This window comes from Pseudophryne corroboree, chromosome 12 (assembly GCF_028390025.1).
Source record: "Pseudophryne corroboree isolate aPseCor3 chromosome 12, aPseCor3.hap2, whole genome shotgun sequence".
Classification (NCBI taxonomy): domain Eukaryota; kingdom Metazoa; phylum Chordata; class Amphibia; order Anura; family Myobatrachidae; genus Pseudophryne; species Pseudophryne corroboree.
The window spans coordinates 157036453-157053265 of record NC_086455.1 but is presented as its reverse complement, the minus strand read 5'-3'; the positions used below and the strand labels follow the sequence as shown (position 1 = coordinate 157053265).

Here is a 16813-nt window from a genome sequence, read left to right as displayed (position 1 = left end):
ACAGGTACATATTGATCTAACTTCTCACGTTTCTGTCTTTAGAGACGTGAGTACAGCACAAATAGAACACAATGATAGGTGAAATGAAAGAGACACACACGACACCCTGCGGACACTGATCCTGCACGTTTTTATTGCAGGAAAGTACGATGTCCGCGGATGTGGTCGCTGGGCTCAGTTTGCATGAAACTGGTCACTGACAATGCCGGAACATGTTAGACTGTAAGCTCTATGGCTAGGAACTATACATTGGGCTGGACATACTTTAGAGTCCTGAATTGTTACTAATTCCAAAATTATTTGTGCTAACAAAAACAAACGTACCTGTATTTTATATATATATATATATATATATATATATGCAAAAGCCCTCACTCACTCACTGGGGTCAATCCAATTAGCTGCGAAGGGTGCAAAGTGCTGTTGCAATGGCGTTTAAGCGCCGGCAATGGCACCCGATCTCGCACCCTTCACAGGCTCGAATCAGCCCCAATTCGCACAAAACTGCTCGGACCTCTATGGGGTGGCGAGCAGTTTTGTGTGAATTCGGCCTGTCATAAAGTGCGGCCCCTGCCGGGATGATTCGCAGCCGCGATGATATCGCAGCTAATTGGATTGACCCCACTGACTGACTATTCACTAATTCTCTTACTTCCCGATATGTTAGGAATCTGAAATGTAACAGGTATTCTTCAGGTGGGAAATAGGAAAACGACGTAATTAGAATTTTAATAAACCTCCCGTATGGGGGGATGAACAAAGAGTTGACATAATGACGTCCTTACCGATGCGTGGCTTGCGTTGCGTGAACGATAACGCCCAAACGGACAACTGGATAAAAATTTGGATTGCAGCTCCAGTGGGTAGAATTTAATAAACTACAAAAATGGTCCTGTCACTTTTTACCGCACCTGCTACGGGTGATCCTCGGGTAACGCCAAGAACCATGGATTCATATTTACTTACAATAAGACGTCTCAAATTTACTTCTCTATAGATTCACACAATTTTTAACACTCATTTATATGTACAACCGTGAAAATCAGAAACTCTCGTGGGAAGAACGGGTAGAACAGCTAATATATATATATATATATATATATACCAAATGTATATCCAGACCATAGATCCAGAATAGAGGGCACTCACCAGTCCAGCTTCAATAAAAAAGTTTTATTGGTACATCAGAATCAACTCATAGTGTCGACGTTTCGGCTTAAAAAAGCCTTTTTCAAGACAGCCCAGGAGACATCTGCTCAGCATGCCAGGAATAAGCATGCTTATTCCTGGCATGCTGAGCAGATGTCTCCTGGGCTGTCTTGAAAAAGGCTTTTTTAAGCCGAAACGTCGACACTATGAGTTGATTCTGATGTACCAATAAAACTTTTTTATTGAAGCTGGACTGGTGAGTGCCCTCTATTCTGGATCTATGGTCTGGATATACATTTGGTATATGTGGATGTCCGTTATTGGGCTTTCTTGAGGAGCACCCCGATGGTGACTATTAACTGCTGTGAGTGCGGACATTACAAATCGATATATATATATATATATATATATATATATAAAATCTTATTGGTAGCTGGAATGCAACATAGGGAAACATGTACCTGATCTGCCGTCACGCTGGATATCTACGTGGCACCATTCCCCGTCATTTGCCTTTTTGCTGGTGGCTTTCACCTTGATGGTCCCTGAGCCCATGTCCAATAGCAGGTAGAGATTCCCGTCCAATAACTCCACTGCAAAGAAGTCTACCTTTGTGTTCTTCTGGCTCCTGATGTCCTTTCTATCCTGTGGCTTCCCGTGGGTAAAGAGGATGAGGCCATTGGGCTCTGTGGTGCGGAAATCAAACGAAATAGAGCCCATCCTCTTGGTGTTCCACTTGGGGAGACTGATGTAGGCCTCTGGGCTCTCAAAGCTGATAGGGTCCAGAGTGGCCACATTCTCACACTTGAAGACCACATCTCCGTAGATCTTCATTTTGGTGTCTCCAATCCTCGCTAAGCGAGAAAGCTCCAGGCGGATGTCATTGTTCTTATATACAACCTGACATGCAAAGAAAGATGTTAGAATTCTGGACTTCCCAAGGGGGCGGAGAAACAAAACGTTCTACAATATGGCATCTACAGAGAACTGAATGTGTGGCCGAGAACAAGTCCGGACCATAGAGAGCTGTGAGCCTGCACTGGCCTGTGGTGTGAGGGTCCCACCATTAAATGACATCACACATCGAGGAACCCCAGAAGATGTAGGCCATAATTAACACAACATACAGATGTTATCAGAGTCTATAGCACATGACAGTGATAATATTGGTGCTCTACTGAGAGTGACACATTTACTGGCCATTCACACTAGCTTAGGAGTCAGCATGGTCAGCTAGATAGAACACACTCCATTTAGACTTCTAGATAATGACCCCACAGGTCTCAGCTATGAAGTTGCTATGACCCACATACAGCAGCTATTTTGTGGGCTAAATCCTTATTGATGTCAAGGCAGAAGTGCATCTGTTAAATAGGAACCAGTGACATCACTGAGAGTGCAGCCTATCCAGTCACTAGGAACCAGTGACATCACTGAGGGTACAGCCTATCCAGTCACTAGGAGCCAGTGACATCACTGAGACTGCAGCCTATCCAGTCACTAAGAACCAGTGACATCACTGAGAGTGCAGCCTATCCAGTCACTAGGAGCCAGTGATATCGCTGAGAGTGCACCCTATCCAGTCACATCACTGAGAGTGCAGCCTATCCAGTCACTAGGAGCCAGTGACATCACTGAGGGTACATCGTATCCAGTCACTGGGAACCAGCGACATCACTAAGAGTGCAGCCTATCCAGTCACTAGGAGCCAGTGACATCACTGAGCGTGCAGCCTATCTAGTCACTAGGAACCTATGACATCACTGGCACATGGGGCAGCTTGTGCTAAACTGAATATTGGCTCAGTTCACAAAATGTTAGCCAACACTTTGTGTAGGTGATGGGATGGCATTAATATTTTTTATGCGGTATCCATCAAGAAATCAATCAGGGAGAACAGATTGATGACATCAGAGACTTGCTTGCAGAAATACTTGTGGTGAGAATGTGTTTATTGATCTATGTGACAGAACAGGGGAACTCTGTGTGAAGTACAGAGAGAACTATGCTGTGACCCACAAACAGACATGTACAATACTCTCCATGTGCACTGCAGAGTCCTGCAATGTGCTTCCTTCCATTAGGGCCAGTCCTGGGTTCTCGGAAGATGACACACAGGAGAGAATGCCAGCTTTGTCAGCAGATGGTACAGAGGTGACACTAATGGAGAACATTTCTTATAATTACAGTATATAACATTTAATGAATGGAAACCATTTCCAGGGCTACTTTGACTCAGGCGCTGTATACAAGCACGTTACAGGCCTCAGAGAAACCCCACAGGGAGTTGGTCTATAGACATGGTTATAATGTCATTTTCTGTCATTTAAAACCACAGTGTAAATATATACTAACATATACAGGCTATACGAGAATAGCAGAGAGAGAATTACACTTATACATAGAGAAAGTACACAGGGATAACAGAGACACAGGAAGTCTACACAGTCAGTCGACCATTTTGTGGGCCATATTTCAAGTGTGAGACAATACAGCACTAACAGGTCACTAGGAACCAGTGAGCTCCCTAAAAGTAAAAACACACCCCTCCAATTTCTCAAACCCATACTTACCTTCTCCTCCAGAATTTTGAGGGGCTTGCAAAGTGGCTTTGTAAAGATGGTGTTGTTGCCATGGTGACACAATGGCTGGTCCACGCCCCTGCTCCTCCCACCCGGACACCCTCTCTGACATTTTCACAGAGAGCAAATTTAATAAATCGCCAGTAATGCTCAGAGCTACTGTAGTTGAGTGCAGTGTGGCTTCTTCCACCTACATTTCCATTATTATAGTTTCAGTTTACAAAATGGCCGCCTGCCCGGGAGAAGGCGATGCAGGCAAGATGGAGGAAGCTCATCATCTAGAATGCGTTCAAATGTTGTGTAGAATAAATTGTACCATAAACCTGTAACTTGTATTTCTGGAATATACTGAATAGGAGGATCAGAACAGAATGCTAAATATAATCAAACTATAACTACCCATTTTCATTGGTCATATACATTTCCAGGCACAATTATATTTCACGCATTTCTAAATATAATTGTAAAAAAAACCAAAAAAGTTCTCCTTTAAAGAAACGGCAGAGGAGCAGACAGGGGTTAAACATAGGAGGAATGCGAGACAGAAGAAAAACACATAAAAATTCCCATTATTCTAAACCCTGCAGGTGTCAGCAATCCAAATACATGTATTGCAATTAGCAGAATTAAAACAGATTTAAATAGCAGCTGAAGGCAGATGCGGCTGGTGCTGCGGGCGGGTGTAATATAAAGTTATAGCACATCCAGCTATTAATCATATGTTCACAGTCTAACAGCCACATACACCGCGGTCACCGCAGCGACCCAATAACCCAGAACCTTCGCATCACCCCAATTCTGCAGCAGATCATTATGGGAGTGTTGATACCGGCAACATTTGTTGTGTGAAGGAGGAAAGGAATATGAGAAGATGCAGTCATATACTATACTACATATTGCACATGTGGCCATGCCGCTTAATCAATCATTCTCCCAGTCACCAAATGTCACCAAGTCTCTGTTCTCTTACTGTGGGCGAATGCTGCACCCTACAAGCAGAATGACTGAGGGTCCTAATGGACTGGTGCTGCACCCTGATGTCCCCAATGTCCTAGACAATTCAGATGTACTCACACAACATTCCCTATACCAACAATGACTGAGGACTGTCCACATGTACAGATGAGGCATAATGACTTAGACTTTAGAGGTTCTCAAATGTGGTCCTCAAGGCACTGGCGTCACTTACCCTTCCGTCACCCGGTGTGGCTGCCAATAAAAGGAGGCATGACCTCAGAGGACGTGGCCGGTTAAAAGGGGGCGTGGCTCCGCAGGGCACCCGCTAATGGGGTGTGGCTTCATACATGTCCCGATCCTGGTTTCCGTCACTTGGGTTGTCTGGGAGGTGCGGGCTGCCCCCCTAGACTGCGCTGTCTACAGTGCAGCACTCAGCTCCTGGCACTGAGCAGGAGCCGGCACTTTGGTGTCACCCCTTGACAGGTGACACCCAGGTGCGGGCCGCACCGCCCTTGTGACACCACTGCCTCAAGGCAACCTAACGGTCCAGGTTTTCAGTATATTCAAGGCTCAGCACAGATGGTTAAATCAAATTGACTGAGGTACTAATTAAGTCACTTGTGGCCATGCATGGATATACTTAAAACCTGGACTGTTGGGGTGCCTTGAGGACCGCGCTTGGGAACCTCTGGCTTAGACTCAGTCTCAGTGTATTGATACTTCATCCCTGATACCCCCAATGACTGAGACTATTCTGATGTACATACTCTAGACCAGTGGTTCCCAAACAGTATCCCAAGGCACCCCAGGGTGCCACAGCACACAGTTTAAGAACCACTAAACTAGACCATGGCAATGCCAACAATATACTGAAATGACACCACGACACCAGAATTGATACAACCTCAGCCTATTAACTAAATTTTATTGACTTCTATCTAAACCAACAACATGTGGGACTGGTCACAGTATTTGAGAACGTCACTTACCTCTTTCAAACAGCCCATGAAGTTGTTGCTGACAGGGGACCCTGGTAGGTCGGCAGTGCTTGGGCTTCCCCCTACATAAAAGAAGTCATCAGATCCCAGCATGGTGTAATCCTCCTGGGTATAACCAGTTGTGGTCAGGATCCCATCCACCGATATGGTCACCTTATGGGAAAAAGCAACATAACGTAATTCCCGACAGTGCTTGACACAGAGGGTGCTCGAGATTCTCCTCTGGACTTGGTGACACAGTAAAAGCACTTCTTCTATCACCATGTGGCCTGGTTCTAGATGACCATTCACATCATCCTCCCCAGCTGGAGAAACTGACAGCAGTTCCAGGACCCTTCGCGACAGCCCTATCAATCCACACAACAATGGAGCATTTCATGTTCAACTTGAGAACATCATCCCCTGAAGAGGAACATGCTGCTTAAATGTACCCTCAAACACCAATACTTACCGCACAACATATTGTTTTCACTACAGGAGCTCCCAAGCTATTACGAGCACCCTCAACATCAAAGGATATTTAATAACTCTCCTGCCGTATGTGACAGAATTCAGCATGTGCACCACCCAGGGGTCTCTCCAGAATATGAAATGCCATGTCACACGTATGTATGTATGTATGTGGCCAGCTGAACACGTGAACATTACTTTCAATTTTATAGCCTTCGTAATACAAAGCTTGACGAAAAAAGATGGCCACAATTAGCTGCATTGTTACAGTATATAAGCAACCAGCAAAGATCGCTAAGGTGAACTTCCAAGACCCAAAGCTTCCAAACCTCACAAGCTGCTTGACTCTCCTGAAAAGTGGCCGCAACCTCCTATATTTATTAAGTGATATGTGCAAGTATGTCTTGGAGAACAATGTCCTGACAACGTTCTTGGACAACAGATAAGAGAGTGATCAGGAGATGTACAGTATAAGGGAGAAATGTAATGTTATGTCATGATCCCACTACCATGGAGACAACCTCTCAAATAAAGAGGGGTAGGCAAGCAATGGGACACTTGCAATGTGACATTGAAACCCCAGGTTTCCCAATGTGTAGCACAGAAGAGCCTCATGCTGCAAGGTCTCTAAATGTATTTACTGACACAGGATCTCAATGTGTATTCTTCAATGTCTATAGCCCACCAACAGAAGATTAGACCATCAAGGAGGCTTCACGTGTTCAGATGCTCACATCAGTCATCCCCACTGCAGGGTCCACAAACTTTAATGCCTTCACTTGCAGAGGGGGAAATGGTTGCAAGTTTAAGCAACTAGTTCATAGGTCCCACAAACATCCACAGCAACCCTTTATTATACCACCTCAATCATAGTCACAGCCCACCACCAACAATATGCGCCCCAAAAAAGCCATGAAGATATAGACAACTAAAAACTATCTTTATTGCTGCACCCAACAGAGTGCATCAGCAATAAAGGGATAGTAAGGATGGGAAATCAAGGTGTACACACAGAGAGTGGGACTGAAGTATCCTCATTCCAAACCAAACCAGAGAAAAAGAGCTGCCCAAACACGCATCCCTGGAAGACTCACCCCAAGTCTTACCCCTGCCATATCTCCTAAACCATCCAACCAGGTGATGACACATGATGAGGATGAGTTATCAGGTTAGTCTGTTAGAGAGGGATGAAATGACAGGGGGAGGCTGGAATGCTGATTGGCTGAGGATTTAGGCGTATGGTTTGAAGTTGAGTAATGAGAGTAAATATGGTTTAGGTGTGACATTCTATTCCTCCATACTCCTGTCAATGGAGAACAATAAGCTGAAGGGTGTGTTTGATTAACAGTCAAACGTTAATAAAGGAAATAAACCTACACGGTCATGAATGGTGGCAGCAGAGCCACGATTCAGGTATGACCTCTGGAAATGTCTGTTGGTTTGGCCCACTGGAACGGAGTCCTTCAGTGACTACAGGGTAAGTTCCACCTGGCCCATGATGCAGGAATAGAGGTATCCTGAGCCATAACAGACACTTCTAGGGACCAGAACCTTGACCATATCAGGGAATCAGTGTCCATCATGACTATGTAATGACAAGTCATTAGTGTAAAAATCCTTTATTTACTAAGAAAATAATTGTTTGTATGTCACACTGTATTCCAATTTAAAACATCTCCAGCACTACAAATTTAGATCCAAACTGCCAACAATAAACTTATTGTAGGACCTCTCTCTGTGACAGTGTTACACAGTCTGCCTGAAGAGCTCACCATTCAGTGGACTGCCATTGTTTGTCTCCTAAGCTCCTCATCACTTCTCACGGACCTCCTAAAATTGTATACGTTGATCACCCTCTCATAACAGTAAAACAATCTTGGTGTGTAGTCTAGTGGGAAGTGGTTAGAGGGGTATTGTCAGGGGCATGGGTCCAAATAAGGGTCATTCAGATGTGGCTGAAGTTGCTGCGTGAGTAGCAAAGTACCGATTGGTCATGTGTAGGACCCATTCTGCGCATGGGTGAACAGGTCCTGTGATGACGGACACGGGACGGTAACAGACGACCAGTGGTTGACAGTCTGATGATGTTTGGGGGCGAGGAGGAGGTGGCGACAGGTGGTACCTCCAAATGGAGGCGTATGGCCGCCATTGCAGGGGATGGAAAAGGACAGGATTTTCTGGCCTCTAGGTAGTAGCTGCAACGGGCCAGCTTACATGACCCCACGGATCATGCAGCCGGACAACGGTGTCAGGGATGATCCGACACTGCATCCTAGGATGCAGTTCGGATCAGTAATAATGCAGGAGGTGTTATAAGAGTGCTATAGCTGCTGCTTCTATGTAATCAGCAGCAATAGCATCTCCAACTGTATCTGAATGATCACCTGTGAGCAGGCAAAGGAGGTGGCAGAAACTGTTTTTTTTAGCAGCCTCTTGTGAAATCGTCACAGGGAGCGTGGGTAGGGAAGGATGCACCGCTGCAGCGCTAGTCATTATAGAGAAGCCAAAAGGTCACTAATGGCAAGATTAAAATAAAAGCAAAAATCACAAAATGGAACAAAAAAACAAAAAGGCGCAGAAATGACTCCTTTTAAAACACCGAAACCATGGTCTTCCCTCAGCCTGCACCAGCATTCCAGCCTTCCAGGGAACATGTAGACACAACAGCATGCAGAGTGGGAAGCACAGCCCTTGGGGGTGGCTGCACCCCGGACCACCACCCGTTTTCAAGGAGTCCGAGACCTTCTTTAGGCCTTGGAACCGCCAGACATGGCCACAAATAAATAGATGGGGACCAGATAAACAAATGTCATGAAGTGGGGGGCACACGTAGTTGTGCTGGAGTGACTGAACATGAAATGTCAGGGGAAGGAGGGAGTACACATAATATATATCAGTCGCGTATCTATACCCATGTATAGTACAGACAGAATATTTATTTATTCCATGGCGGACGGGGGGAGTGGGAATCAGAGGAAACACTGAATATGTGAAGAAAAAGAGAGAAAGGAAAAACCACACCGCAAATCCAGCAAATTAATTAAGACAAATAAGAATGATATCTACCAGACAATGTAGTTTGTTTACCATAGCGTGTCCAATGCCTGAGTGCTTTGCGGAAAAGTGGGGAAAAAAGCAAATTGAATAACTGTGAACAGAAGGGTTGTCAAATCCAAAAACGGAAAATAAATTCAAAATAAAAGAGATAACAGATAAAGATGATCAGTTAGAGGGTGTTAGTACACTCTGGAAAGGAGCCGGTTAGTAGCAATGAAACATTACATGAATGATTTGGGGTTATAGTTTCAAAAAATAAACTCCATTCTCCCGCCCCTCGTTCTCTACCCACACATCTCTCTCTCCCCCCACTCACACACAGAATCCAACGACTGGAAACTTTCCTCATGACACATCCACGCGCCCCCTTACGTGCCGTACTTACGTCCCCCCGTCCTGTGAGCGGTGCGTTCCAAATTTGAGTCACCGCAACACAGAGATTCTCCATCATTAGCACAGAACAAGAAAGAAACACAGCGTCAATCCCCCCCCCACCACCACCTCTGAGCGTCACTCGCTACAAAGTGCTGCGCTTCGGACTTTGTTTTCTATGTCCACAAATAATAAGTTTATCTACAATCACTGCTCTGCTACTAAAATAATGTTATGGATTTTTTTGTAGAAGGGATATTACTTGTAGCGCTGCATAAATATATCAGGATGAGTGTGTTTCGCTCGACACTAGTTTTGCTTGTGTGATGGACTGTGCACGGCTACAGGGACTAGTCACTCGGGAGCCCCTGTGTAAGGGCTGGCGGGCGATACTCCCTTATCAGGTTGGAACAAGCGATGGGACAATCAGATGGAGCTGTCTACTTCCATATTTATTCCCAGAGCAGAGCTCTGCTCCCCGTGATGTTCAGCACGCTGCAGATTATCTGGATTCCTGCCGCCTGTGTGTGTTGTCGTATTTACATGTGTTTTATCTGCTGGATCTCTATTGAAGCAAATGCAAGTTTAAGCCTGCTATATTCAATAAGCCGTATAAAATAACGCAACAATAAATAAATTCACCGGTGTTTAAAATTTTTTATAACACAACCAACGTAGGTCTTACACAAAAGCAGTCATATACCAGCACGGCGGAGTCGGTTATTACCTCCCGGCGGGAAAACGCCACTTTGTGTCGCGATGATAGAGATGCTAAAACCAGCAAAGGACATTTTTCTTTATAAATGATCCATAAATTCATTTGTATTCCTACAGTACTGGACCCCCCCCCCCCTTTCCTCCACCTCTTCAGATTGTCACACCCACCTGAAGGAGCCGCCAATTGCGCAACGCTCTTACCTGGCGCAGGTTCCGAGTCACCTTCACGTCGTGCCATTCATTATCATTGAACTTGTCATTGGCTGGCTCCACTATGGCCTCAAAGGCACCGGAGCCTAGATTGATGACCAGGGAGACAGCGCCGCCCTTCAGCGCCAGGTTGACATAGTCTGCGGATTTGCCGGTGTGGAGGATGAGTCCATTTCTCTGCCGGGTTTTGAAGGACAGGGTGATTTCATCACTGCTGCTCTGGATTGGATTCTGGGACAGGTCGTAGCATAAATATTCAGACCCCCGGAACGTGGCCACGTTCTCCTCTCTTGCTGCAGGGTAAGTAAAAGAGAGGCTTTGAAATAGGACAATAATGATGTGTTAAGCTCTATCAATGGGAATCATGAGACAGTAAAGACAACACCATGGAAATAATGGCTCCCTTCTATAAACCATCGGAGGATGTTGCCTATCATTTTCCAAGCTGCAATAGAAAAATTATAGCTAGAATATGATTGGTTGCTGTGGCCATTACCACCAATTGCATTAAATCTACCTCTTACCAGTAGGGCCGGGCTGAGGTGCCAGCCCGTCGGTGCAGAACCACACAGAGGACAGAGTAAAAAACAAACACGCCCATGAACAGTACAGCAAACCCCCAGTACAGAGGTGGTCATTCCGAGTTGATCGCTAGCTGCATTCGTTCGCTGTGCAGCAATGAGGCAAAAAAAAGGCACTTCTGTGCATGCGGCGCAATGCGCACTCGCGACGTACTATTACAACGAACGATGTAGTTTTACACAGGGTCTGGCGAAGTTTTTCAGTCGCACAGGCAGCCGCAGAGTGATTGACATGAAGTGGGCGTTTCTGGGTGGCAACTGACCGTTTTCAGGGGGTGCTCGAAAAAAATGCAGGCGTGCCCGGAAAAAAGCAGGTGTAGCTGGGCGAACGCTGGGCGGGTTTGTGACGTCAAATCAGGAACTGAACAGTCTGAAGTGATCGCAAGCGCTGAGTAGGTTTTGAACTACTCTGAAACTGCACAAAAAAACTTTGTAGCCGCTCTGCGATCCTTTCGTTCGCACTTCTGCTAAGCTAAAATACACTCCCAGTGGGAGGCGGCCTAGCGTTTGCACGGCTGCTAAAAACTGCTAGCGAGCGATCAACTCGGAATGACCACCAGCATCCCCTATAGAGAGCAGCAGGCGGCTCCACTACATAACAGGTGTAAGGGTATTCACAGGGCGGGTGTGGAGGTTTGTCAGGCTGAAAAAAAAAAACGAATTCATGTCACAATTTCAAGTGGAGAGAAGAGGGCACAAAACTGAACATTTGGGTCGGATTCATGCCCTAGAGCCCACCCTCCTGGCCCCAGGGCATTTTCCGCTGCTTATCCTGACTCCTGTGCTAGGTGCATTTATACCAAAGTCAGCAGTGCAGGGGTTAACACACATCTTATTTCCTGCAGAAAGTTGTATCCGAGATGTACAATGCAACAGGCCTCTGATCTGTGAACTTTATATCCTGTACCAGTAACGATGATTATAGGGTGACATGTACACCCCAATACTGCCGCCATAATCTGCCTGAGCAGTTCTTCTACTGAGAGCAGGAAAACAGGCCCCATTTCTCAAGAACAAATCTCCTGTACTTTGATTTGTGGGTACCAGACACAGGGCCTAAGTCATGTCTGTACACAATGCCGGGGCGATAATCAGCAAACTGCGCATTTGCCGCGATCGCACTGACATGTTAAACGCAGAGGGGATGACAGGAATCGAGCATTTGGGGGAAGTAATTGGGAGTGGTGGCAATAACGGAGGGGTGCCAGGCCCGTTTTTGAGGCGTGTGTCTACCCTCAGCTGCGATTAAGTACATAGAGAAACATGGCGCGAGCGCCAAATCTGCGTAGCCCCACGTATCCTAGGAAAACTCAGCTACGTATGAATTAGGCCCACAGTTCACAAGAGGCATCATTGTGTATCGGTCAACGGATTTTCCACTACTAACCTCAATGGACGTTCCTCTACCGTAGTGACATACCTGCAACTTACAGGCAACATAAGCAGTTAGGGGAAGATGAATCAAACATTACAGAGAGATACAATGGAGAACAGTATACACGATGACAGTTAGGCTGGTTGCTAGGAGCAACGTCTCCACTCTCTCTAAGGTTTGATATATCTCCCCCATTAGACTGATGACATGACAATGGGGCCGATTCAGACCTGGTCGCTGCTGTGCGTTTTTGCACAGCGGGCGATCAGACACAAACTGCGCATGCATATGCACTGCAATGCACAGGCACGACGGACGGCCACAAAGCGGATCGCCGGTTAGTGATGGATTTGTGCAAAGGATCCATTTGCACAGGTGATTGCAAGGAGATTGACAGGAAGAGGGCGTGTGTGGGTGGCAACTGACCATTTTCAGGGAGTGTCTGGAAAAGCGCAGACGTGTCCAAGCGTTTGCAGGGCGGGAGTCTGACGTTAAATCCAGTCCTGGACAGGCTGATGTGATCGCAGCGGCTGAGTCCTGGGCTGCGCAGAGACTGCACAAAATCAGTTTGTACAGCTCTGCTACACATGCGATCGCACAGTTGCACAGCTAAAATACACTTTCCCCGTAGGCGGCGACTATCTGACCGCAGGGCTGCAAAAATCGCTGCCCAGCGATCAGATCCGAATTACCCCAATGGAGTTTAGTAAGCTATGTGCTGTTAATGAATATGCAATTGTAGAATAAAAAAACTAAAAATAATAAAAGGCAACTAATCTTACTTTTATCTACGTTACAAAATACATTTTCCTGTCTCATTTCCCATTCCATAGCCATTCTCATCTCCCTGTACTGCCAACTGTAGGGAAATATACTGTATAAGGAGTTAAATGAGAAACTGTCAGAAATGCACTGTGTTGTCAGACGCGTTTCACTGTACTGCTGTACTATATTTTGTGTGGCCTGCCAATGCCACCTGTGTATCTCTACACTAACACCATCAGATGGGTGGTCTTCAGTATGCCGACTGACGGGATCCCGGCGCACAGTATACCGGCGCCGGCATACCGACATTTATTCTCCCTCGTGGGGGTCCACGACCCCCCTGGAGGGAGAATAAAATAGCATGGCGCGCGTAGTGCGCCACCGTGCCCGCTAGGGGCTCATTTGCACTCGCCACACTGTCGGTAAGCCGGCGGTCGGGCTCCCGGCGCCGGTATGCTGGCCGCCGGGAGCCCGGCCGCCGGCATACCATACTGAACCCCATCAGATAATGGTGGTAACTCAGAGTTGATCGCAGCAGCAAATTTGTTAGCAGTTGGGCAAAACTGTGTGCACTGCAGTGGGGGCAGATATAACATGTGCAGAGAGAGTTAGATTTGGGTGGGTTATATTGTTTCTGTGCAGGGTAAATGGCTGCTTTATTTTTACACTGCAATTTAGATTTCAGTTTGAACACACCCCACCCAAATATAACTCTCTCTGCACATGTTACATCTGCCCCACCTGCAGTGCACATGGGCCCTCATTCCGAGTTGTTCGCTCGCAAGCTGCTTTTAGCAGCTTTGCACACGCTAAGCCGCCGCCTACTGGGAGTGAATCTTAGCTTATCAAAATTGCGAATGAAAGATTAGCAGAATTGCGAATAGACACTTCTTAGCAGTTTCTGAGTAGCTCCACACTTACTCGGCATCTGCGATCAGTTCAGTGCTTGTCGTTCCTGGTTTGACGTCACAAACACACCCAGCGTTCGGCCAGACACTCCCCCGTTTCTCCAGCCACTCCCGCGTTTTTTCCCAGAAACGGCTGCGTTTTTTCGCACACACCCATAAAACGGCCAGTTTCTGCCCAGAAACACCCACTTCCTGTCAATCACATTACGATCACCAGAACGAAGAAAAAACCTCGTAATGCCGTGAGTAAAATACCAAACTGCATAGCAAATTTACTTGGCGCAGTCGCAGTGCGGACATTGCGCATGCGCATTAGCGACTAATCGCTCCGTTGCGAGAAAAATATAACGAACGAACAACTCGGAATGACCCCCATGGTTTTGTCCAACTGCTAACAAAGTTGCTGCGATCAACGCTGAATTAGGCCCAATATCTATTCCTCCATAATCACACCCGTGCGCACACACAGCCCAGTGATTTCACACCAGCACAGCCAGTATCGCACACAGTCCCCGTTTCTCATTCCTCCTGGCCTCAGACATCCCATGTTCCTGTAAACTGCATGTTGATGGATCACTGACACGACGCCAGGAGCTGCGGCTCCGTCTACGCCTGTTACGGAGCGAGATTATATCACAATGTCCCATGGGAGCGCTCTCAGTAAATGTAACGCTTTACACTATTGGCCTCCATGCGTGTAACATGCGGCCTGTGGGGAGCAGGAGCAGGCTGGGGTGGGGGCCATACAACACTCCGGCTGAAAGGCCCCTTAGGCACTTAGGAAATAAGAACATAGGAAAACACAAACCTACATAGCAGTCATTCCCTTCATCACATTACACTTCCCAAGGGTAAGGGAAGGTCTGAAGCGGCTCCGGAGTACGGCAACGTTCACCTTGAACTAGAGCTACACTCATGAATTTCCATTTGCAGGTAGCCTCCAGGTATTCAGCGTCCGAGTCCCTAACATGTAATGTATATTGCGCACATTTCAGTATTTCAGTCACTCCCATCAGTCACTGGGGCAGGGACCGGTGTGAATCCATAGTATGTGCCCTACCACACGAGCCTCCATACCAGGCCGGGCTATCCTGTGGCTCTCCAGCTGTTGTGAAACTGCACATCCCAGCATGCCCTGTCACTGTTTTAGCATTCTCTTATAGCAAAACTGTGGCAGAGCATGCTGGGATTTATAGTTTTACAGCAGTTGGAGAGCCGCAGGTTGACCAGCCTTGATCCATACCGACCAGGGTTCATATTTGTATCTTAACTATTGAAATAGTATGTTGTCTGCAGTGTGGGCGGAAAGACTCGCAAAAACAGGCAGAACATACAAACTCCACACAGACATTTAATTCATGACATTAGGGCTGTAACGCAGTAATTCAAACCACTGTCCGCACTGTGCATGGTGTGCAGAAGTCGTGGCCACAGCAGCACCAGAAAACAAAAAGATAATGGGGGTAATTCCAAGTTGATCACAGCAGGAAATTTTTTAGCAGTCGGACAAAACCATGGCCCTCATTCCGAGTTGATCGGTCGCAAGGCGAATTTAGCAGAGTTACACACGCTAAGCCGCCGCCTACTGGGAGTGAATCTTAGCTTCTTAAAATTGCGACCGATGTATTCGCAATATTGCGATTACTAACTACTTAGCAGTTTCAGAGTAGCTCCAGACTTACTCTGCCTGTGCGATCAGTTCAGTGCTTGTCGTTCCTGGTTGACGTCACAAACACACCCAGCGTTCGCCCAGGCACTCCCACCGTTTCTCCGGCCACTCCTGCGTTTTTTCCGGAAACGGTAGCGTTTTCAGCCACACGCCCCTGAAACGCCGTGTTTCCGCCCAGTAACACCCATTTCCTGTCAATCACATTACGTTCGCCGGAGCGAAGAAAAAGCCGTGAGTAAAAATACTTTCTTCATAGTAAAGTTACTTGGCGCAGTCGCAGTGCGAACTTTGCGCATGCGTACTAAGCGGATTTTCACTGCGATGCGATGAAAAAGAACGAGCGAACAACTCGGAATGAGGGCCAATGTGCACTGCAGGGGGGGCAGATATAACATGTGCAGAGAGAGTTAGATTTGGGTGGGTTATTTTGTTTCTGTGCAGGGTAAATACTGGCTGCTTTATTTTTACACTGCACTTTAGATTGCAGATTGAACTCACCACACCCAAATCTAACTCTCTCTGCACATGTTAAATCTGCCTCCCCTGCAGTGCACATGGTTTTGCACTACTGCTAAAAAATTTCCTGCTGCGATCAACTTGGAATTACCCCCATTGTTTGTAACAACGGTTACCAACCATTACCTGTTTATGTGCCCACGCGCACTCTGCATGTATATATACTATACTGGAATATGGTGTTTTCTGAAGGATACAGAATAAACATTAATTTGCCAATAAATTGGCACAAGAACAGGGATTACTCTTGTGGCTGCTGCTGCTTTAGGTCTCTATACCGTGGAGGGGTTGCAGGCAGCTCTGGATACTACACCCTCACACCCCACACGGCCCCAGCACCCCTATGATCAATGTTTACAGGAGAAACGTGTAGTGAAATTATCACTGTTTATGCTGACACATACATGGATCAATCCTCGGCCTGTTCCCCCCACCATTGTGCTTCCCTAGGCCTCAGGCGATATGGCCTTTCCACAGAGCAAGGTCAGGGAGAGATGTTAAAGCGTA

General features: G+C 46.6%; 1 protein-coding gene across 1 annotated transcript in view; it reads right to left on the bottom strand.

The window, feature by feature from the left end:
- NRXN3 (neurexin 3) overlaps positions 1 to 16813 on the bottom strand; it is a 376989-nt gene that overhangs the window by 193215 nt on the left and 166961 nt on the right. The window contains exons 3-6 of the mRNA XM_063946596.1: positions 10484 to 10785; positions 9203 to 9247; positions 5678 to 5839; positions 1611 to 2049 (exon numbers count right to left, since the gene is read on the bottom strand). Coding sequence (XP_063802666.1) covers positions 1611 to 2049; positions 5678 to 5839; positions 9203 to 9247; positions 10484 to 10785 — 948 coding nt within the window. The remainder of the gene's footprint in view (positions 1 to 1610; positions 2050 to 5677; positions 5840 to 9202; positions 9248 to 10483; positions 10786 to 16813) is intronic.